Raw genomic sequence first — 25,592 nt, forward strand, 5'->3', positions numbered from 1 at the left:
TTTAAAAATAAAAATACTGAATCGAGAAGAATATTTTTTTCTCTGTTAATTGCTTTGTATCACTGTCGTTTTATGATCTGTATAAAATATGCAATATCTTCATAGCTCTTTGCTTATCATCCACATAGGATGATAAGTAAGAGCTGTTCCAAATTGTTAGTTTTATCAAAACTCATAGGTAAGTATTGTTATTGTGAGCTACATTGAGAACAATTACATTTTGCTACAAAACAGATGTGTAAAAGTTAATAATAATAAAATAAAAAGCCACGAACGGTATATTTTGCAGTATATTTCCAGTTATGCAAAATCATCAAACTGTAAATATCTGTGAATTTCATTGAAGAAAGAAAAATGCTTTAAAAAATTATTAGAAAGCTATTATTACTTGGTGGAATCATTGTTTTCCTTCAAATAATGAACTAATACAGAAATTAATATCACTCGCAGGCTGCTAAAGCCAACAAGGATGTGACAAAGACAAGATGTTGATCTTGATTCCACCAAATAAGAGTTTTCTAATGATTTTTTCAGCATTTTTCTACCTTTATTAAATTAATTAATGAACACAGATATCTTTAGATTCACGCGTGTACCGGTGGCCACTGCATAAAACTTCAAACGCTCATAACTTCTGATAGATTCATCTTTCAAAAAAATGTTTTAGATAGAAGTTTGTTTATTTATGATGTGGAATCACAATATGTAATAAAAAAAATGTGGGTTCCCATTTAAGAAAATAAATCCCATTTTTCATTGATTTTAGCGCTATTTATGATGAAATCGATAGTGCCATCCTGTGTCCGCCTTGATGCAGAACATTTATTCCGTAGGATACATATTTCTCGAGATATTTGAGTGACTAATTAAAATGGGGCATCTTGAATATTTCCTATTTATATTTCTAAATTGTATTATTGTTGGTATTTATAAAGTAGCATCCACGGTGAGATAATATTCGAAACCGTAATATTGTTTGGGAATTGCTTAGTCTGTTGGCCTAGATCAGGGGTGGCCAACAATTTTTGTCCCCGGGCCGAATTGGAAAGAAAATTTTTTTCACAGGCCGAACCAGAGGCTGCCCTAGGAAGATTTTGAGATGGTGCGAGATCTCATTGTGGTGTCACCCCGTAGAGACTAAATTGTAGATAGAGGTTACAGATACATTTTTCACATTATCATGCTTTATCAACATTCTACACTGTACAGTACATAAGAAATTTACAGTTGAGGGTTAACTCTAAACGCATAGTGAGTTGTTGACCTTTTTTTTTTAGGCGTCAGAATTTTTCATCGAGCTATTCGGACTTCAGTAGCTAATATTGAAAGATTAATCGCGGGCCGCATAAATTCATTAGACGGATGCCTTGCCTAGATGGTCCCTCGTCAGTTTTATCTAAATATATAAAATTACTTGTCCTGACTGTCACTGATTCATCATCGCCCAGAGCAAACCCTTGAACCTAGAGGTGAAATTTGGTACACAGTTAAGGTACATCATGAAAACGCACACTAAGAAGGGATTTTTGGAAATTCCCCCACGGGGGAAGAGGGAAAGCATTAAAGCTTAACCGGAAGTTACTGTACTATTTTAGATACGATTTTTTGTTTTTACGTTTAGTCTTCATTGAGTACTTAGGTGTATTAAATTGATAACATTTCTGACATTGTTATAAATATTTTCATATATTTCGATTTTTTTAACAGAATGTTCGAACCGTTTTAAATTTGAATTTGTTATTGCGTATTGGTTCGATTATAGAACGTATGTAAACGTTCCAGAAAATTGACCAAATTGAGAATAGTTCGTTTGATTCTTGGCAAGTCTCATTATTCTGAGCGGTAGGTGTTATATAATAATTACTATGGTTGTTGAAATACTGAATATAATTGGGTTTGCTTACAAAACCATCGCGGGCGAAGTCGCGAGTAACAGCTAGTCTATTTATATAACCCATTGAACGCGTGTCCGTCCGTCCGCGTAACGGTATGCCAAAAACGGGCACTAGAGGCGCCCTAGCGAAGTTTTTAAATTAACAATAAATTATTTTTATTTGTAATAGGAATTTATTGCTGATATGAATTTATTTATACCACGGAATGGTATAAATAATTATTATATGCCTTGCCTTATTATATGTCTTGATTAACCTTGCGCCGCACGTTTACAACATCCCGTGACTTAGTGAACGTCGCGCATTGACTCACGGGAAATTTGTTGAAAAAATGGCGAATAAATTTAAAATCGAGATTTACAAGCGAAGGTAAATAAACAAATTAAACTATTTTAATGTATTTATAGAATGTTTAATAGGTAGAAATCTAGATCCGTATGACGCGATTGGGACTTTAACAGAGCTGTAGAGCATATTGATAGGAACAAAAAAGTCAAAAGAACTGTGCCTCATGGGAATTTGTAAAGAACGCCCACTAGGAGGTGTCCTGGGCTACTAGTGTATATATATAAATGTTTGTGTCTCCCTGTCGGGCGGATCTAGAGTTTTCGGGGTCTAGGGCTTATTGAAGTCCAATGGGTCCCCATTTTTTGTTAGATTAAGAGTCTTTAAATTGGGGTTTAAAATTGCAAGTTGGTGACCTGACCAATTTCGTTACATTGATTACAATAAAACAAATAATACTATAAATTATCATTATTATTATATTATTAATACAGTATTAACTATTTTTTACTATACGATAAGTGCTCATTGTTAATGAAAAAGTATTAAAAAATTTATGACGATAATTCAATTTTTTTGGGCCCAGGACTCTGCCCTCTGTTCTTAGCTTTTTGATATCAATCTGTTCCAAATTATTCTTGCTTAATCCTAAAAACTCGTGGAACATTTTTATTTAGTTAGAGTTGAAATCCAGATAAAGAATTTGCCGTTCTGCGAAAAGTCGTAAGCCTGGTACCTGGTACATGCAGAAACGGTAAGCTGTAATTGTCGTTCCGTCGTCTTTCCACGTTGCATGTACTGTACAGTACTCACATTGAAACGCGCGCCATCTGCCAGCCGTAAATATAAACAGCTTATTATAGAAGGTAGGCCACGTGCCGATAGTCGAAAATGGCGCCGACCGGGATTGCTTTGTTATAGAGCTAGTGGAAGGAACGACGAAACTAGATCGAGGCGCCTCTAGCGGCGATGCGGGGAAACAAAATCGGGGCTACAAAGGTGGTATGTGCTTCTCCTTTTCGTGGCGTACGAATAATGTTTCTTAGAAGGCAGTGTGGTTTTGAAGCAATATCTACCGAAACCCTGAGAAAAATTAATTTAAAGAAAGGAGAGAAACTGCTTTTTACAATAAATATTAGTTTGGGTACCCCACATCATAACTTTTCACAAAATAAGACTGCCATATTATATGAACTATAATGTGGTCCCCATACATCAGTTTGTGTTCTAGTGTCATGTTTGGAGATCACAGGTATGGTTTCGGTGTCCACATCCATGCTGTTATACACGCTCTCCACCTTTTCTTCTTTCCTTCTTGCCTGCCTTAAAAACCTATCAGCATTTCCCCAACCCTGTTTCTTGTAGCATGTTGGAAAAAGTGTGGGAACATATGCTGGATGGTCTGGGTGGTCAATTTTCCGTCCACCTACAAAATGCTGACTGCAGACTTTGCTGGTACTTTGTGGGTTGCCAAGGTTTGCCATCTTTTCTGAAAAAGTGTTTTTAATTTTACATATTATATTACAATTATCGAGCAACTTTGGTCACTTTTTGACTAATGAATTACTTGAAATGATCTTTAATACTGTCCCGTGGCTAATAATGACATTATTAAGCATTTTTTCAATGTTATTTATTATCAGGATTTTAGATTTACAGAAATACGAAATGTTTTGGTATTTTTAACGAGTTATTACGCAATGCACTACGTAAAGAATGGGTAGTAATATAAAGCGGACTACACCTATTTACCGCTAAAAAAAAGCACCCTAGCCATTTATAGAGATCACTACAATTATACAATAAAATGCCTTTAAATGTCACAGTTATATATACACACACAACTTTAAAAAAATACCTTCAATGAAAATACCCAAGCATAATACTTACTCAATCCACCGAATTGCAGCCAGCCATTTCTCTTTCCTTCCAGGGTATTTTTCATTCGGAAACGAATAAAACTTTGTACTTGGCGGCGCAGTAATATAAGTAACACTACAACCGACCACACAACAGGTACTTTTTGAAGTTTTGTGTGGCAGAAAATTGTGGTTCATTATACAGAAAGAAAACAAACACCGTGTTTCACTATGTATCTAACCCAATGATGCACGTGTTTTCCCGAAAAAGTTTTCTTTGTCTGCCTACAGGTGGCGCTCAACTCAGTTCTACTAGCTCTATAAATCATCATAAATATATCAATTAAACGTTCTAAGTTCGCCTACCACCTTATCGCAAATAAAAAAACACAAAAACGAGGAATTTGGATAGGAAAAAAATATTCTAAATCGTTGAAAGTTATACTTTCGTACTCGAATTACGATTACGCCATTCCGAATACTTTACACAGTAAGTCTATTTGACATTAATTTTTCAATCGGATAGTAATATAGCGTGCAATGAAATATATTAGGGCTGTATAGTATTCGTAAAGTACAAAGTATAACGAACGGGTTAGTTAGTAGTTCCGACCGTAACTGTTTGTGGAAGTGTTTCGAAGCCCAGAACGACCCATCTCTAGCTAAACTCCATCTGTTGTGCGCCCAAGTTGTCTCGCTTACGCATTGCGCTCGAATGTTTTCAGTTTGTTTTTCCGCTTTATTGGAGTACAATTTGAAAAAATTGTAGACCTATAAATTCACATTGTCGTCCGCCCGTCTGTCCTTCTTTGATCTCGTTTTTAGTGTGTTATTCGTCGATTTTTAATAATTTCTTTGTTGGCAACTTCTGGGCACTACGTACGTTTTGTATCCTTTAGTTCAAACTTTCCCGAACGGAACTTTTTAAACCACATTTTACACGTTTGAAGTTTAGAAATGTCTTCCTCATATACATTACGGATTTTTTTCTTTTGTATTGTTTGTACGGCGTTATATCCTTTCCGAAATTCATAAAGCATAAAATGCAACATATGCTTTTCATCTGAAGACATTTCGACTTGATTTTATTCATACAAAATTGAAGTAAAAAGTTTAAAATAAACTTCTAAACAAAGAATTCAATACACATTAGCAGAGTTACATTTCACAGCTTTTAAACTTATTTGTGGATATTTATTCACAAATAAATATTCATAAATAAGTTTAGATTGCATTACAAATACTAGAAGAATGGTTGTTCCAGGTGATTGAACATGGCGAGCAAGCAAAATACGATTAGTATTTGTAATGCAATTTTTACTTTATTCAATTGTAATTTCCTCCTGCCTTTTTTTACAAGTTTAGATGCATGTTTTGAAAGATTGCATCTCACAAAATAATCGGTAGCCTAAAAAATAATTATATATATAAATTTAATTCTTGACTATCAGAAAATTAGCAAGAGAGAGAGAGAGAGAGAGTCAACAAAGGTAAATTACATTCTTTTGTGGTTTTATCTACCAATTTTAATTAAACTTTCAATCTACAAATCGGGATCTTTAGAATCGGCACTTTCAATGATGCCTTCGAGAGTTACCATTGGAACGGATAATGTAGAATTCCTCCTTAATTCTTGTATAATTTCTTTTTTTAACTTTTCTGATATTTCCAAAAACGCTTCGGAAAATTCGGTCGATAGTTTAGAAATTGCTTCTTGTTTCTTCCACTCGAGGTAACGTCGTCGCAACTGAATCACTAATTTCTAAATATTAGAAATAAAAATGTTTAAAATGTTAAATCGATATTCAATTATCTTTAAGTAGAAAATCTTACACAATAATTACACAATAAATCTTACATTTTGAAGAAGGAAATGTAATGTTAAAATTCCATAAATCGATTAATAAACAGATTATTTTTAATTCATTTCCGTTCGAGTTTATTTATGATTTATCACAAACACGTGATAAATTATATAGTCCATTATAGTCATAAATAAAAGACTATAATGGACTATAATAGGATGACCGGATGGTAATGGAGGGTGCCCGAAATCCATAAGGATTTCTAAGGATACGTATTAATCCCTTCCAACCGTTAAGATAGATTTATTTCTATTCATATAGCTATTGATAAAACATTTAATATAATATAATTCTTGAGAGAAATTTTACACAAATATTAAAAATAAATTTATACATTTATTGACAAAAGATATTAGGCACCAAGAAGGTGGCTTTAGAATCCAATGAAACCATCAGTGCTAACGTAATAAATGATTATAATAACAGCAAAGGGACAATTTCTTGTGAAATAACCTATAATTTAAAGTGTCTTTACTTTTAGTACCTTGTAGCAGACATGCTTTTGCCTGGATACATGCGGCGATACGATCGAGCATGAAGACGTACAGGCACTGTATGCTATCTCGCAATTGATTTGTTCATAGATGCTGCAAACGCCACTTCAGATGGATGTCTCATATTCGTAGATGGCCGAAGCTAGCGCCCTGTCCGGATCCACAAATACTCGATGGTCGACGAATTTTAAGACCGGGCAAGTCTTCAAATTCGTTAAGTGTGGCAACATGACGGATACTTTTTCTCTGAAACTCTGGCTGTATGCCATGTACAGTACGGGCTGTACCGTAAATCTTCGTATCATTACTAGATTATTCGATTGGTCATATCAGAAAGCCCTCCAGACTAGCATGCCAGAAGTAGAGACAGTGTACCGCTCGACAGTAAAGACGGGATTGGAGCACTCATCGATGGGACCGGAATTCGTTGTTAAAGATGACACGCTGCCAGTTCTTCAGCAATTCGTGCTTTAATGTCATGGCATCACTGCAAACGAAGCCGACGATGTTGGAGTGCTAATGGTGGCAGGATGCGTAGCGTCACAGTTGCATACAAATTTGCTTTTGCTAGTTCTGGTATTATTGATAAGCTGTCGCCAATGATACGGGAAGAGATAGAATTCTGTAGCGAGGTTTCCATCTGTCTTTAGATGGTGGACAAAGACACTACTTGTGCTCGTCTCACAATCACGCGATTATTTCTCTTGATAGTGTGTTCGGGACGTCCAGAATTTGCTCACTGTATTCACCGTCCAATACATCACAATCAGGTCGGAACAGTCGGATGGTGGGAAATTCGGCAAAACGACCATCTTGTTTTCCTCAGCCCGATGATGCAGCCTTTCTCAAACTCTCAGTTATGTCTAAAGTTAAGCAACTCATTGCTGAATTTTAAAAATAAATGTGGTGATAGTTTGAGAAAGATAATTTTCGTTTACCTCATTTTTATGCAATAAAGAAATAATTAATTCTAATTGATTTTAGAAAACAAAATTCGTTCTTTATCCGTCCAACTTGTATTGAAAAGATCGCAATTATGTTTAAATTGAAACACCCTAAAAGTAAAAATAAACTTTAAACTTTATTCAAAAGAGGAGTGACAAAGCTTGAATTTTAAGTTTGGTTCTGGATTCATTTATTATTTTTGGATAATATCGGCTGAATCCACTTGTGACGAGAATAAAGATTACTTTATAAGAATAAAATTCAAAATTAATAGACTATCGCTTGCTTTAACTAAAAGACAGATAGATTCAGCATTAATCCTAGCTTTATCCTTAACATATATATATAGCAGTATAGGCTATTATAATTTGCAAAATATATTTAGATTTATCATAGTATATTTTTAAAATTAGTAAACATTTTCATTAAATAAAATGACAAGCAAAAATATAATAATTATTATTATTTTAAATTTAACTAAATTTCGTAAAACTGAATGTAAAACTGAATTGCATAAAATGTAAAAGTAATATCAGCATTTTGATAATATTAAACGAACAGCTGGATTCGTTTATTGGGCTGTTAGGGCCTGATAAATTTCTTCTAGAATATTTTAACATTAATTTAAATTAATTAATTAATTTATAATTATTGTATTTAACAAGAATGGCAACTTAAGGCTTGCCTCCTGCCAATTGCTTAGTAATTGGATCCGATAAAGGAATTCAGTTGGTCATTTGATATTTGAAGTTATCGAGTTAGTTATATTAATCTTATGTGTATACTGTATATATGTATCACAGTTACTATTTGTTCATTCTATTTTATAATAGTTAAATATTTTTTAATCGCATATTAAGAATAAAAATGGCATAAAAATAGTTTTTCACCACATAAAACTTTAATTATTTCAATGAATTCATAACTATTTATCATTATATTTGATTTTTTATTGTTTTTCCCCGAGTTATGTTGTAATTGAAATGGCCTATTTTTTCATAATTTTCCTGACTGCACTGAACTTAAATTTTGTAATATCCTTATTTTCGTCATTCAAAAATACATTATATCCCAAATAAATCAAATTTAAAGGTTATATTTGTTTCTAAAAATAATTTTGAATATTAAAAATTAAAAACCCTTTAACACATTACTAGTGCATTTGAGATAAACTTTGATCAAGCGTAGTTTGCGTAGAGAAATGTAATTTGATCACAGTTTAAATGATTATTTTCTCATATTCCCTTAAAGAAACTATTCTATCCTTACTTATATCAAGAATATATGTTGTAATCAGTATATAGGATATAGTAGAAAATGTTTTTGAATGTTTTAACGATTGCAAAACAAAATTTGCACCAAAATTTTGCAAATTTTTAAAAGATAAGGATTGAATTCATTGATTTCTACTGTTATATCGCGGATTAAATTAGAAAATAACATAAAATAAGCATTTTCGGAATCTCATTAATGAATGTAATTATCTGAAGAATTTATATTGAAAATATTCTTTTAAAAAATCAAATAAATATAACAAATATTTTGTTAAATAAAGAAGAGAAATTAGATTTTAAAAACACATAAAGAAACTTAATTTACTAATATTTTACTTTCTAAATTAATTACTTTATTACAATGTAGATATTACTTTTCTGAATATGAACTGAAAATAGAATATCAATACATCTATACAGTATTTGTGTCAGCAGAAATTTCCCAATGTTATACAGTATTTAAAAATGATTTATCTACAATACTGTATTTCGCAGATTATGGTTCATTATGATTTGAAATAAGACTATGATTTAAAGATTATTTTTATGGGGAAAAATTTTAACTAATCAAGCTTATTAAGTTTTATTAATTAACAAGTTAGGAGCTGATTATCTTTGCCTATCTTATGGCATTTGTAGATTATATTTTTTCCGTTTTCATGTATATGCTATAACCTTTAATACTGTATATTAATGTTGTCTTAAAGGTATTTTAAACGTTAAAAAGGAGTTTGGAAGAAGAGAAGCAAAGTAACTGAATATTTGAATGATAATAAACAAAGAGAAGAATAAAAGACCAAAAACTTACTTCATACATCTCATCGCTAGTTTTAACTCTCATTGTATCTTCAGCACATCCACAGCATCTCTGAAACAATTTTTTTTTCACATAAATCTGAATTATGTCCATAATTTTTAATCATTATCTTTAAAAAGCAAGAAATCTGATAGGTTGGACTTAATACAAAGATTTACAATGTTACAATGAATTTTATTTAATTTTAGTATTTTTATTTAATAATTTCAAAAAGTTGTTGATTGATTGTTCTTTTTATTTATTAATGTTTAAAATATTCACTTACATTGCTATAATAAGTAGTAGAATCACTCTGATTATCATTTAATGATAAGGTTTTTCTCATAATTTTACTCAATGTCCATCGAATCAGCAAAGTTAATCGTCGAAGTGAGGGTAATAAATTAAAAGGCGCAGGAACAGTGTTTTGATATTCAAAATAACTCATCCAGAGGGAACTTCGAGCAAATTTCCATTCTATATCTGAATTATCCTGTGTGACATTTTTACATGAAATTTCCGAATTTATTACTAATTAAACATTAAACTATAAAAGTATAAAAACTTACTGACCTTTACTCGTTCGTAACTCTCTGCCATCATGGCGATCAACATGTTTAATAAGACTACTACCGTCAATAAATGATACGCTCCCCATAAGAAATAACCAACACTTTCGGTAAATACGTGTTCACGTACTTCTCTGTTAGTAAAATTACCCGTTACTATAATGTCCGCATCGTCAGATTCTGCTATACCAAAGGTAGCCCAAAATAATGTTTTGAAGGTATTTTTCAATCTGAAATACGCTGTTTGTGATTATACAACGATTAAAATATTAAAATATATATATTTACTTATAGACTTTAACTACTTACGTTGTAAAATTATCCTTTTGGATTTGCTTTTTGCCTTCTGTATCCAGCTGGACACTATCTTCGTAATTTTTATAGAGTGAATTAATACCAATAACGAACGATGACATCAAGATGAAGAACACCATTAAAAAACGCAAGACGTCATTAACCATATAAATTAGTGATATGCCCAATGGACCCAACTTGGACTGGACTTGATACCACATTAAAACTCTACAAAATGCTAAAACCGAAGCGCAGGCAAAAATGGCTTCACCTATAAGTAAAACGTGATACCAAGGCAATTGCATACGATCCCACGTCATGTCATGTTTAAAACATGACCAGATATATACCGAAACTGATATAGATTCTGATAATAAAAAGGCACTATGCATGATCAAATCGTATCTGTTCCACCAAGCACGCAAATAATCCGATATTCCCATGGACCAAACATTGATGATTACTTCCATAACGTAGCCCAAAATCCATATATCTGCAACGAGTCGCGGTCCGGAGAGCGAACGTATATCTTTCCTTTCATCCCATATGAGGCTAGCAAGAAGAAGAATTAAGAAAACGCTATAGGAAGCTATGGAATGAATAAAACGATTTAATGGCACGCGTAAAGGTTTGATAATCTTGGAACGTGGTAACAAAATATGGACAGTAGATAAGACTGGCGTTAGGAAGACTTGGGTAATTATGTGGAAGAGTCTTTGCTTGGTCGATAAATGAGTCCAGCTAAGTCCTTCTACCCACGTGGAATGTAAAACTTGTTGGCAGCTCGGATGTGTTATAAACTGTAAAACATTTTTAGTTCTCAAATCAGAATTTCATTACAAAGAATATTAAATGTTATATCTTCTATAATATTTACCCTTTTTTGTTTGTACTGTATTGCAAGGCAAAGTCTGCTGTATCTATGTGGTCTGATGTCTTTTAAACCTTTCTTTTGAACTAAAAGAAGTTCCACTTCTTCTGTATTTTTACACTGTTCCAAGAGATCGGCAGCAAACTTGGAACATTGATCAGATAACTTAAGGTAAACATCCTATAAATAAATTTAAGTTAACAGTTTCTCATTATTGTTTTCACACGGAAACATTAATGACAAGTAACTCACCTGGTGTTCGGGAAAATCCAAGGAAAGATGGTAAGTTTCACGACTGAGCTTAAAAGACGTCAAAATTGGATCTTTGGATGTCAAAACGATGTAAATGGGGCTAGCGAGTGCTCGATATGCATTAATTCGAGCTAAAGATTCTCCCAAAGTTTCGAACTTTTTGAAGTGATCCGTGCGACAATCCATACAAGTACCTAAAAAGACAAATATGTGACCGTGTTGATCACTTTTAATTAATACAGCTTCGATCTTTAGTTCTATATAATCAAGTAGTTTTCGTTTTTTCTTAAATATATTATAATTGGATCATCATTCTATTGGAAAAATACTATATTAAAAGGAGCAAGGAAGAGCTTTCAGAGAGATTGTACAGTACCTATAGAGAATCGAATCGGACCTTCCCAGTAAAAAAAATTCTACTTATTCAAACAATACATAAAGAAAAACGTTAAATCTTTCAAGTAAAAAACCCTATAAAATCATAAATATTTCTCGTTAAGATATATTTTAAATGTAAAATTATTATATAAAGTCAACTAAACTGAAAGAAAGTGCCATTATGAGATTATATTATTATTTATATTGTAATTAACTTATATATAAAATCTTAAAAATATAAAGCATTATCGCAATTTCTAAAGTATTAGTAAAAGCTAATACTCTGTATTTGTTTAAGATAAGCCGTAATAAGTGCATTTATGAGATTTATTATCTTTTGCCTCTTACATGTTAATTCATTCAAGTTATATCTTTTATTTATACACTTCTATCTGATCACTTAGGTAATAGTTTTTTAATCTTTCCTGGAGGAAAAGACATAATTTTTCACTTAAACTTGAAACTCGATCTATTGATATATAAACTCTATGTTAATTCGATAAAAAATGATGAATTTGACGACCTTTATTTATTATAGTTTCATGTAGAAAATATGACGTCAATATCATACTTTAATTCATTTTAAATGGCGCATCCCACTGAGAATATTTATTTATTCCTGTTGAGAAAGATTTATTTGCCATTCGTATATGGATCCGAATGAATGATTTTGAATAAAATTTTCATAAAATATTCGTTTGGCTCTTTGTTTTCTTATCAAAATTAACAATAAATATTGCAAAACATTCGCTAAATCCATACAAACCTATATTATTTCGTCACTTTCATCTTACTACGATGTTACTATACCTACGATCGACTAATGTAAAATTCTATTCTTCTGTATTAACACGGAAAATATAATCTTATTTAACGATTTGTAGTAGGATCAGTTAAGATATTAACTGCTGTTAGAGTGATAATTGGTATCATTTATCTATTATCTGAAATTTAAGAAACTAATGATGATGATGATTTGTGTCAGTCTTGTGACTGGCAGCTCAGAAACAATTTCTTCCATTCTTCTCTATTATTTGTCTGCCTTTTGATTTCCAGTATGTGTTCATGCCTGTGCTTGCCTTCATCATTCCCTCTATAATCTTGGATGTTAAGTTGTGTCCAATTCATCTGTCTCTTCTGAGTTTGAGAGTTTTAATTAAAGTCCTAGAGTCATTTATTTGTTTTAGTATATCCTCATTAGTTTCTTGTCAGTCCTTTAATATCTTGTGTTTGTTTCCAACACCATATTTCGAATACTTGCAATCTCTTGATGTCTTTCTTAATGTTTTCCCACCATATAATGCCGAGTTCCATATATAAATTCGCAGGAGTTTTTTTTTCCTTAAGTTCAAGTCCATATAACTTACAAGTATTCTCTTCAACTTGTTAAATTGCACTTTAGTTATCCCAATCCTATTGATTACCGTATACACCTTCATGGTTCCTTCCATCTGCAATTATTAGACTTCCAAGGTATAGGAATAATTTAATACTTTTTTTGTTTCTTTCAGCCATGGCGAGGACTAAGAGGGTCTTTTTTCCATACCTATTGTGGGTTCGTCCAGATCCACAACGGGTGCAAGTGGGTAATGAGAGATAGGCCTGACACATCCTGGACAAACCACCCCAAAAAATTCTGTGGAGTTGCTTGTCCGGATTCGATTTCGGGTTTCCCAAAGTTTTAACCTAATAGTCGAACCATTAGGTTAAAGTATCGTTGCAGTTTTCTAGTGTGCCACAACGAAACTGCAACAACGCTTCGAGGATGAGGCAAAATAAACTGCTGAAGCACAATACACTATTAACATTACTTAAAGTGCGAAAAGTGCTATAAGTATAATGAAAATGAGCAGGTTTGGAGTGCCACTATTAGAAAAATGTTGAAAAACACTGCCATAATCGCTTCAGCCATGTGGATGTCTATTTACAACGTTTCTTATTCGCGCATAATTGTTGACAACTGACTTATTCGTGGGAATTTTAAAACGAAGTTTCTCGATTTAAAAAAAAAGTATTTTTATACTTTATCAACACAAAAATATATTTTAAAATAAAATGACCAAAGTCCAGATTATACTGGACAACTATCCGAGATTATTAAATCAATTAAACTGATGGAGCATTGAAAAATCAGGTAGAGACAAATTAAGGCAATTCAATTTTAATTGCCAAAATTAATTTTGCTAACAATTTATGGAAAATTCTTAAATTAAGTACCAACAAAAGATGCTTAAATTTTTTGATAAATATGCGACACGAATATTACTTATATTTTTCTAAATACTATAAGTGAATAAATATAATATACGGTATAAATTAGTCGAAATTTTTAAGCATTGATATTCTTCAATTTCGATCACTTATTTTAACATTAATTAAGAACGTTAAATATTAAATGAAAACATCAAATTAATAAAATTAATTTGTTTTAGAATCTATTATTTATTATATAGAATGTATGGCATGCAAAATAACCCGAAATACCGGTAAAAGTTTTTTTTTTTTATTGCGTTTTTATAGCAAAAATGCGAATTCATTTCTCAATTTCTACTCTTTTTAACCCTTTCAATAAGTAACCAAATTTAATTAAAAACCTCTTCCATTACAAAATTTATATACAATAACTACTTAATGTAGAAAATTTTGCTGCAAATAGCTATATAGCCATTCATTAGAATTGTAAAAGTAAATAAATAGGCATTACTTCAATTTTAATTAAATATTACTGTACTCAATTTGCACCAATTCAGAAAATGAATTATATAAAATGGACTTATTTCTCCATTTTTTTTTTCACCGAAGCTACTAGGACCACTGCAAGGGAGACGTAAGGAATTGCATTGTTTCGACAATAAATTTTATATAATCACAAGTTTTAGATTTCGTACTGAAAATAGCTCTTTAAAAAAAGATAGTACCGTCTATCCGGCTAATTTAAAAATATCAGAGCGTATTTTTGTTTGTTATTATAAATCTGTTTCCGTATAAAGAATCATATTTATAGTAACAGAACGAAATGATATAATATAAGCATAACTTGGACTAATGTTAAGTATTTATTCATATAATAATCACCCTAAATTTCGGTCCTTATAGAAACATGGAGGTCTTGTCATACGTTAATTGTGATAAATAGTGAATACTGTATATGATCCAATTATCGATTTATATAGGAATACTTGAAGTCTAAAATATGTATTTATTATATAGCATTTTATAGTGTTATATTTTAATACAGAAACAAATTGTATGCAATAAAAATTTCAAGAGAGAGAGTAATTTTAAATCATCACATCAAATAGATTAGAAATATTGAAAGAATTTTTGATATTTTTAGATTGAAAACCAAAAACAATGTTAGGATATATTATTATTATTAATTAACTAGAATTTTCTTCGTAATGTTTAAGAGGATTTGCCCTTTTAAATAAAAAGAAAATTATATAATTAAACACTCACATCTAGGTAGATGAGGTTTTTCGACAGTGTATCCATGATGTAGTAATAACCTGGTAATTTCAAAATTTTCATTGATAGCTGCAGCCATAATGGGAGTTATTCCTATATTTCCCTTTTCCACTTTATCTTTAACTTCTTTATTTTCATATCTAATTTAATAAAGTTAAAATCCAGGTTAAAAACTTATGATAACACTTAATTATCATTATTATAACGCTTAAATAATTATTTATATATGATAATGTATTGTTATAATTTTAAAAATCTATCTTTAGTAAGATCTATTAATATTTTCTGTTAAGATAAGAAGGGGATATACAGTACTCGATTTAGAAATGCTGTATTTTTATTAACAAACCAATACTTCCCGCATTAAATTCAATTAAATATTCATAGTAACTTAGCTTTCGTGTCCTAAAATTTATATTTGTATTAATTTAGTACAACGACCCGAGATTTTTTTATATTGATAAAAAAATTCACTTCAATAGTTCTCACTTGTTCTGCGTGACGAAATGTAAAATTAACGTGTGCTATGTATATAGAGTCACGCATGAACGGAACGAGTTTTGCAACTTTATATTCTAAAACGTCTACGCTTAGACATTAATGAGAGAATGTATTCGATATTTTTTAAATATCTTACTCGATTATTAGTCTTTCCACCACGGAAACGTCATTTTGATCGATAGCTCGTATCAGAGCGCCTCTAAGATGAGCGGGACTGAATTGACATATGTTTAATAAACTGTTAACGAAGTTTTCGTCGCGAGAAGTCACAGCTATATCCAACGCTCTGTATCCTCTACAGTCGCAACAATCCATATTCATAGATGATTTCTGTGCCTACAACGAGGTAAATATATTTAAATTTAACATATATGATAAGAGCGCGGTTTAATAAACGTCTATTACTTACATCTACGAGTTTTTTTAAACTGATCAAGTCGCCATTTTTGATTAAACTGAGGAATTCTTCTTCGTAGATACTTAAATCCTCATCTGCCAAACAACTTTTTGCCTTATTCAGCATTAATTTCTTTCTTTCACGTTTCGCTGTGTCAGCCATGCTGTGTTGTTTCAAGTCTAAATCTACACTGAGATGACGTGTTAGATAATGCTATACTGTTCCATTTCCTGCAATTACATCTCTTTATATTGTACACATTTCATCGAAAGGAGGAGGAGCTCCGTTCTGCATATTCTACCAGAGGCGACGTCGTTAACGTAATACTATTTCGTTTATTAGTTACTCGGATTTATCGCTTAGCAACGTGAATCGAAATCTAAAATATTTTGAAGCGTGCCCGTTCCTAAACATAGGATTATAATTTAAATTCTGTATTTCATTCTACACTTAATTAAAGCCGATATTAAATTGATCGTTTCACATTAACTATTCGATCAACTTAAACTTGCTTTGGATCAGGTTACTCGATATATTATGCATTTGTATAAATTTAATTTATATTTAAATTAATGTTTAAAAACCGTAACTTAATACTATTTTGCTTTTGCAGTTTACTTTCTCAGATATTCAAAAATACAGGAGTTTGTTTGAAGATCCAAGTCCAGTAAGACGAAACAATTTTAAGTAGTTTATCTTATTTTAATATAATTCTAGCCGACTAAACAAACACAATTTTCAATTTAAATATAGAAAATACTTGGCTATACTTAAGTTATTTGCAAGGACGTGTTTAAAATGCTTTTAAATCGGTTATATGTGTTTAAAATTTTATAATTAGATGCTCAATTTGAAAATTTTTCATTGCTAGGTAATAAATGAACAAAATTTATTATAAAAATTAAACTTTTTAAATAAAAAGTGTTATAAAAATTATGTGATCATGACCCCAGTTACATTTCCTTTCATATATAGAGCGTTTTGAGGAAGTTGTGAGGAAAATAGTCATCGTTGTCTTCCGTCATTCTTAGTAAAATTCAGCAGGAAAATTCAGAGGATCTGGAATAACTTTTCAAAACAAATATACGAGTATTTACTTTCGTAATTATCGTATTATTGACGAAACTTTTTATGTAATTTGCTTGTATTTTTGTACATATTTTCTGTACACTTATTACAACGTGTAGTAATAAGTGTACAGAATTGTACATTTTTAATATTTATAAAATAAATTTTACAAACCTTACATTAAAAGTATTATTTAATAATTTGTATAAAATACCTGAACATTTGAGTAATATTTATATACAGGGTGTTTATGAAATAAGTTTCTCTGTTTAAGTCTATATCTAAAACTATTTATCAGTTTTACAAGAAATTTTCTGTTTCTACAATTGAAACCATGAAAAATCAGTTTCAAATGTTACCATCAGGGGACAAATTGACTCTTTACTTAATGTTAAAATCTGTAAATTACAATAGCGCGACATAATCTCCATTAAACACGAGCAAACCTAATGTTTCTAAAATGGAACGTTCAGAATTTAACAAGCGGGGTTAAATTGTTTCATTAGACCAATAGTTCTGCTACAGTTGTATTGAAGTGATTTAATACACTGAAAGCAATATGGAAGGAAAAGTCCGATTTTTGCAACTGGATTGCGAAAAAGGATTTTAAAATTCGAAAAAAACAAGTTCGTTGAACATTAAACCTGTAAGGGGTCGAAAGCCTGTTCACGAGCAACTGATAAAGAATATAGCAATATCGTTGATTGAGGACAGCAGTCGTGCTCGCGGTAATACAAGATCATTAGCTAAACCATCCTCAACAATTCACAAAATTGTGAAAAATATTACGCTAGCTTTTCAAGATGTCTCAGATTTAACAACTTTACTTTCTGATCCGGATGTTTCAGATATTTGCACTGTAGATATTAGCTCGGGATAAGCTACGAGTGATTGGACATGTTAAATTCTTTAGATAGATGAAGTTCATTTCCATTTGTTTGGTGCCATTAGCACCCACGATAGCAGAATACGGGCTGAAGAAAATCTTCGCGAAACTAACGAAATACCGCTGCATTCTCCAAAGATTATTATTTGGTGCAATTTCACGTCTTCGTTCATCCGTTGGACCGTTGTTTTTTAAATTTTATTTATTTATTTATTGAAGAACTAGACCGAGAGGCCATTTTAAGTACTGATAACCGATACGCATCTCCACTGAGAAATTACGTAACACCAGCACCTCAACAGAGAGAGTTTGTTCAGCCGTTCTTATGACGGATGGAGCTCCTTCACACATTGGAAAATCGGTTAAACAACCGCTAAAGAAGACATTTTCTGAAAACCAAATTGTCAGTGTGATTTCTCTACAAACTAACTCGTTTGCCCGATCTAAATTCATACGATTTTTGTTGTGGGGCATTTAAGGATGTTGTCTATCTTGAAGACATAAAGACATTAGTGGAACTAAAACAAAGAATATTGCATATGTCCTAACATTTGTCATGATACTTTGCCAACAACGATATGCTATCGTCCAGCTTCAGTGTCAGAAAGTGGAGGCGGGCATACCGAACATGTTATTTATTGAATAATAAAAGTATTTAGTCATTTCTATACGATTTATTTCAGTTTAAAGCTCCAATTTTCCCCTAATGGCAATTTTTGAAACTAAATTTTTTTCTATAAATATGCTTTTTATACTGTAGTTTCAATAACAGCCTATATACTGAAAATTTCTTGTAAATTTGATAAGTGATTTTGGCTTTAGATTTCTCTAAAAAGGCATACTTATGGACAAAGTATTTTACAAAGTTATTAATCACATTAACAAAAATCCTTTCTGTTTTATTTATAACCTAAAACAGTTTATAAAAAATATAAACTTTATAATTAAAAATTTTTATTTAATGTTTAAAAAATGTATTTTTTAAGATTTAAATTTATTTTTGCTTCATTGTAACTTGTATAGAGCAGCGGTCTGCAACCTTTCTCACCTCACGGACCACTAAAGTCACAATTTTGAATCCCGCGGACCATTATCATGAATTTTTTTTTAAACGATACAAAATCTGTAGAATAATGATCATAAAAGTTCAATTTTACTACATTAATATGAAACGCGCATGTTTAATTATAACAAATTAATGCAAGCCTAAACTTCATTGCTACTTGTTTGAAACAAGTTTATGGATTCTTCGCGCTTTTCCACGAGGACGACAATCGCATTCACAATATTGTTTGTTGCTTATTATTTATTGATAACAGTCACTTCGTTTTTGGTTTTAGAATCAAATAAAAAACCCCAATGAGTGAAAAAAGCAACTAAGCATTTTGCATTTCTTTCGTAATACTTCACGTAACCTTCGGTTGATCGATGTTCAAACTTCTCTACGGACAACCCAAATTTTCTCGCGGACCACCGGTTGCCGATCGTTGGTATAGAGCATTCATTCATCGAAACGTAACTATCGCAAATTACGATCGGTTATTATTTTGAAAATAAGTGCAAACGTATAAACAGTGACCTATTTTTGCAGATAATTTTTCTATATTTTTAACCTTCTATTCGTAATTTAAGTTATAAGAATTATAAATAAAAATTCATATATTTTACTTACCGAAGGGCTTAAAAGTATAATTTTGCGAAAATAATTAATATACGTTGTGTGATTCATACGTTCCGATATATATGTCATTTAAAACATTTAATTATAATGATACAATCTTAGAACTTGTGGCAATTCTATTATCTAAAATGTTAATCGACGACCTCGACATTAATTTATATCTTTTTTCAAATTAAAAGAGCTAGGCTATACCTTCTCCACGTAATGCTATAGGATAGCCTTCATTAAATTAAAATTATGAGGTTATTTTAATTAATATTGCATATTTACATCGACATCAAATAAAATAAATGAGAATACAGTACGGTCGCGCTAATTCGAACTAATTGAGACCAGTGGTAGTTTGGATTAACGGAGATTGGATATGTTGCTTACGCTTTGAGGCCAACTTTTACTGTTGTAAGATACTTTACAGCAAGAAATAATGGTTAGAATTGTTGTTAAGTCAAACGGGCTGACAGAAAGAATGAGTAGCAATGGTCACAGCATGTGACACGTGAGCCAAATTGAAAAGTCCATTAATTTGGTTAGGGAAATGGTAGAAACTGTTCGTTTTAGTTCGATCGTACTGTATTTGCAATACATATTTATAAAATATCAACAAAAAGGAGAGAGCTCGTTTCCGTTGCGAAAGTTCCCTTTTGATATTGCATTAGAAATTGTCGTGTAACTGCACAGAGATGTATCGTAATTGGATGATATTTCCTGACTACATGACATAACTTTCAATAACTTTTATCTATAAATTCGATAGCGTCTAAAGCAGAGTGTATGTGAAAAGCACAATGCAATAGGCTATACAATATATCGACAAAGTAATCAAATACCAAGTATTTTGTTCGAAGAAAACCCCTTTTTTTCGCTGTAAGTTTGTTCAGAAGTCGTTGATATCTCTGTTAAGTAGCAGATATCATTAATTTGAGAATAAAAAAAATTATTATAGATAGCTTGCTTTCTTTTTGATTACGTTGAGTTTGTGGATCTTATCTGAGCTTCCGTTATGATGATCTAATAAATCTAACTTGGAAAATACATCTTCCATAAGCCCTAAACTATATTTTGCAATGTCTATATAAAATAGCGTATTCAGAAATCTTTAAAGAAAATTGTAAGTCTACCTGAAATACTCGGCATTACTCAGGAAAACCCCTCCAGAAAGTCGTTGCTACACCTTGCGCATCCCTAAATCTTCCTCTATCAATATATAAAGAATCTGAACCAAACAACAAATAATTTTTTGTTATTCATATTTCGCGCTGTCTATGAAGTTGGTACATTTTTTTAAAATTCTTGATTCTTTCCTCCCTGTACGCACTAAGGTCTTTTTTTACAGGACATCGTTAGTTCCATTCGCCCACAATGGAGAGGCCAAGTGATGAGAAAGGAAACCCGACCTCATCGGGTATAGTACAAAGTTAAAATTATGCGCGTTACGAGATTTTATTTAAAAAGTAATCTTTATATTATTTTAGACAGGCAGTTTTAAATGTTGCCGGGAAAATTAAGCAACTCGTTGTTGGATTTTTAGGATTGATACACGATGAAAAATGCAATCGGTAGAGCTTAGAATTGACATTCACGGCTTGGAACCCGGGTTCGAATCCGGGGCCAGCAACTTTCCACGAAGTTTACATCTGTGATCTGTCCAGGATATGTCGATATGAAATAAGAGTATATAAATATATATAAAGATATAACCTATATGTAAACATATAAACATAAAAGTGTAACGGAAGTCATTATGGGAGGTAATTTCATTAAAACAAAATGTATGTAGAAAACTTAATTATTACTGTATAAAGTTTTTAATATATAAGAATTTAACTAATTAAAGTTACATTTAAATATATTTTTGGAGAATATCTAAAAAATCAAATTTTATCGATTTACATGTGAAGTAAGACATTGATCACTACCAGTGTCACATGTCACGTGTCAGCTATATATAATGTATAAAATATTAGATATAAAACAAAAACAAAGTCAAATGTATCTAGAAATCGATTAAACAAAGTCTTATGCGTTTTTGCTTTAAGCGATTACGGAATTAGGTCAATGTAAGTCAAATGAACGAATCAAACTTGTCGATTATTAACCTTAGAGTCAAGGCCGTGCACACTGGGAGTTTTAATTCTTCCATTTGGGAGAATTAAAAAAGAAAAAAAGCTGAGATTAAACAAAAGAAGTTTTGGTTTATATTATTTCTAAATGTTCAAACTCATAAAGAAAAAATTATATATAACTTATATAATTCAGTACGTAATATATACTATATATGAAATAATCTATTTTTCAGAATGTAAATGAAAATTATTAGTATATTTTAATGAGATATGTAAATTATTTCATTATAGTAGAATATTTCGTATAACTTGTATATAAAAGTAATTTTTATTTTCAAGGAAATAAAATATCGAAATTCAAACATAATACAGTAATATGAACTGTCAGTCATGATTGATCTATATATACTCAATAATGTTAATGCAAAATATATTTTTAATGATTAAAAACATTTTCATTTATCGAAAGTATCTTAGAAATCAATCTAATTATATGATATAAATAAGTCTCGTTATGATCTATTTTTCAAATAAATTATGAACGAATTTATTTAAATTGTCAAATTACAATGAAACCTGCTAAAATGAGCATCGAAGGGACAGGCAGAAAGATTGGCGTAGGTGTTCTTGAATGAATTCACCAAAAACGTATTATTTTGGAAGAACCAGCTCAAAGTGTTCAGTTTAGCAAATGATCATCTAAAGCAGATGGTCACATTAACAGATTTCACTGTATATTTCATAGATTTCAGTTGAATTTTTATAACTTTTCGAGTTATGCTGTACCATTTTGATGTTTTGTGATTTTTGCTTTATTTTACAAAAATTATTTTCTAGAAAAAAATAATAAATTCATTATAATTATATCCTATATTAAACTTCCGAAGACCTAGAAAGCAATTCAAAATCAATTTGTTTACCATTCGAAGTTAAATGAGAAGATGGTTGCATTGGATTAGAATCCGAAGCGAAAAAAAGATAATACAGACAAACCTCTGAACAACGGTCACCGACGGGAACATAAAAACATGGCAGCTGTTTAGAGGTTATTTAAAATTTTGTATTAAAAAAAAGAAGTCCCTGAAATCTATACATTAATGATAACGATGTAATTGAAGAAAAAAGAAAGTAAGATTTTTAGCAAGAATTGGAATACGCCTAAATAATTCTTTTTAATAAATATAAATGTGCGTAAGTTAATGGGCACAATATGCTATAATGAAATTACCATTAATTACTTGCTGTCATTAAGAAGAAAAAAAGAATAGAGCAAATTTTGTTTGAAACTTATCGGTATTTAAATTTATAAACGTTCTGATTGATACATATAAATAATAATAATAAATATATGTATTTACAACACTTTAAAAAATTTTTTTAAGGTATAAGCTTATCTGTATCGATTTTAACAGGACAGAAGATACCTTTATTCTTATTAATATTTATTTCTATTATAATTTTACATTTCGGACCAGGAAACGTAGCTGGCCCCTCTTCGGATTATTTCTCGTATTTTATTTAAACAATATTTTAATTCTAACTTTATTTGGCTTAATATAATTTGTCTTTTTATTCTGAAAATATTTCCTCGGATTACCTCATTCGTTTAACAATAATGTATAATGACTCAAAGATTACGTTACAGAGACTTAAAAACATTTTTAGAAAAGTTTTTGAGAATATAATACTGTACTTTTATATATTTACAGTATATAATTTACGTTAAGCCGAACCCGAGAATGTTTTCATTTCCTGAAATAAGTTTATTTTGAATTGCTTATTTCGTGAAATTGCTATTTATATTTTCCAATAAGATACTGACTTTTGTTTCGCTCATCGAGTTAGAATTAGAAAATGTTAAGCGAAAATTTATTTTAGTTTTGTCTTCTCGAAGGCACCCTTGAAGACTACTTAATGATATTTTACACTTCCTAATGATGTTTTTATTATGTAAATGTTACTTTTCAATCTTAAATTATAACTTAGATGAGACTGACTGGATAGCTAGGAGTGGCCGATTTTAGAATGCCAACGCTGAGAAATAAAAACATAATTTTCTGAAAGACTATAGACAAATTGTATTCTACGTTTTCTACTCCTAGAAAAATTAGGCTATTAGTAGTAAAAAAATAAAATACAGAGTAATAGTACATTGCACTATACAAGTTATATGAAAAGAGAAGTTAATTATCTATAGAAAAAAAATTACAGAAAATTAATAATTCTTTATAGCCTGTAGCCAAAAGAATGTGATCTTGACATGTGACTTAGATATACAAGAACTCACAAATAGGCTTTATCGTACAGTACCAACGAATGGAAGATCTCGTATATTCGTCATATTGTGCCCACCAAGCTCTGGGCAAAATCTTGGATTACATCCGGACTTCCAGGTACGCCGGAAAGCACACCTTACTGGTTTCAATCGACTTTAAAGGAGCATTTGACCATGCGTGGTGGCCTGTCATCCTCACCACGCTGGCCAATGCCAGATGCCCCTCCAACATCTACGAGCTACTCAGGAGCTACCTGACTGGAAGGACCGCACTCGCTATAGACTCTGGTAAAATCTGGCATCAAACCCCAATCACTAGGGGCTGCCCCCAAGGGTCTAAATCTGGCCCCCTACTGTGGAACATTTTATACAATGGGATTTTCAGCATCACAGATGGCTCTACACTTAATGGCAACCCCCTATATTCAGGGGTACGCAGATGATACAGTAGTTCTGCTCTCTCACAATAACCAAAAGGTCCTCCAGACTTATGCCAACAGTCTCCTACACGAAATCAACAAGTGGAGCATAGAAAATCGTCTAATTATCAATCAAAACAAGTGCAGCTGTATTGTCTTTCCGAAAGGAAACCCTTTACAGAAAAAGCCCACCATCAAATTAGACGGGCATAGCATTAAATGCGTGGATCAACTAAAATATTTAGGGATTATTCTGGACCCCAGGCTCACCTGGAAGGCCCACATACACTACATATATGATAAAGCAACGAAGGCCATCCATTCCCTCAGGAACATTGCAAGGAACATTTGGGGGCTTGACCATCGGAACGCAAAGTTAACTTACAAGGGGGCCATTGAGCCCATCCTGACTTACGGGTGTGAGGAGTGGGGCTATGCCATCCTTAAGGTGCATATTCGCCGGAAACTCCTCTCGGCCCAGCGTATGGCAGCTATTGTAGCAACCAAAGCCTATCGAACTGCACCAACAGACGCCCTTCTTGTCATCGCAGGACTCCCACCTATTCAGCACGTCATCCTGAGCAGGTATATCAAAAACCTTCTCATAAAGCTCAACACTCCTAATAACAACAACACTCTGACTAACAGGGCAATCAACGAACTTAAGCTCCCGGAGGCCATACACTCCATTGTCAAAGACGTTAAGGAATATGGGATCGACAAAATGGTCGAAACTGACACCACCCACCCAGCTGCCATTAAGAGCTGCAATATCTACTTCAACCATCTCCCCCCTACTAAAGGAGTCAACTTCTATACTGACGGCTCCAAAACAGAGAACACAGTTGGCGCTGCTGTCTACCTCGACGACCCCAGTAAGAGGCACTACTGGCAATCAGTAGCCTCTCTCAACAATCACTGCACCATCAATCAGGCTGAGTCGTTAGCCATCCTGCACAGTCTGAAATACATCAAAACAAATATTCAGCATTTTAAACGAACCACCATCAACATCTTAAGTGATAGCCGCACAGCCCTTCACCAATTAAACAAGGGC

General features: G+C 31.8%; 2 protein-coding genes across 2 annotated transcripts in view; one reads left to right on the top strand and one right to left on the bottom strand.

Moving 5' to 3' along the window:
• The first annotated feature begins 3,951 nt into the window (after positions 1-3,951).
• The window catches only part of LOC111620706, a 32,087-nt gene continuing 10,446 nt past the window's right edge, over positions 3,952-25,592 (top strand). The window contains exon 1 of the mRNA XM_023362695.1: positions 3,952-4,529. The gene's annotated coding sequence lies outside the window, so the exon portion shown is untranslated. The remainder of the gene's footprint in view (positions 4,530-25,592) is intronic.
• On the bottom strand, positions 5,535-17,291 carry LOC111620705 (short transient receptor potential channel 4-like). Its single transcript, XM_023362691.1, has 10 exons — positions 16,156-17,291; positions 15,883-16,082; positions 15,237-15,385; positions 11,400-11,593; positions 11,154-11,327; positions 10,292-11,076; positions 9,987-10,212; positions 9,700-9,906; positions 9,426-9,485; positions 5,535-5,801 (listed from the first exon to the last, which is right to left on the bottom strand). The coding sequence occupies exons 1-10, from the start codon at positions 16,303-16,305 to the stop codon at positions 5,583-5,585; spliced, it is 2,364 nt and encodes a 787-aa protein (XP_023218459.1). The 5' UTR covers positions 16,306-17,291; the 3' UTR covers positions 5,535-5,582.

This window comes from Centruroides sculpturatus, unplaced genomic scaffold (assembly GCF_000671375.1).
Source record: "Centruroides sculpturatus isolate CEXI.00-Female unplaced genomic scaffold, Cexi_2.0 scaffold243, whole genome shotgun sequence".
NCBI classification, from domain to species: Eukaryota; Metazoa; Arthropoda; class Arachnida; order Scorpiones; family Buthidae; genus Centruroides; species Centruroides sculpturatus.

Bases quoted from the DNA above. Each gene is read 5' to 3' on its own strand.
- LOC111620705 (XM_023362691.1), bottom strand. From the start codon at position 16,305: ATGGCTGACACAGCGAAACGTGAAAGAAAGAAATTAATGCTGAATAAG. The intron at 11,077-11,153 runs GTAAATATTATA...AATGTTTTACAG, and splicing joins TACAGTACAAACAAAAAAGG to TTTATAACACATCCGAGCTG. The intron at 5,802-9,425 runs GTAAGTTTTTGG...TCTAATATTTAG, and splicing joins CTAGCGATGAGATGTATGAA to AAATTAGTGATTCAGTTGCG.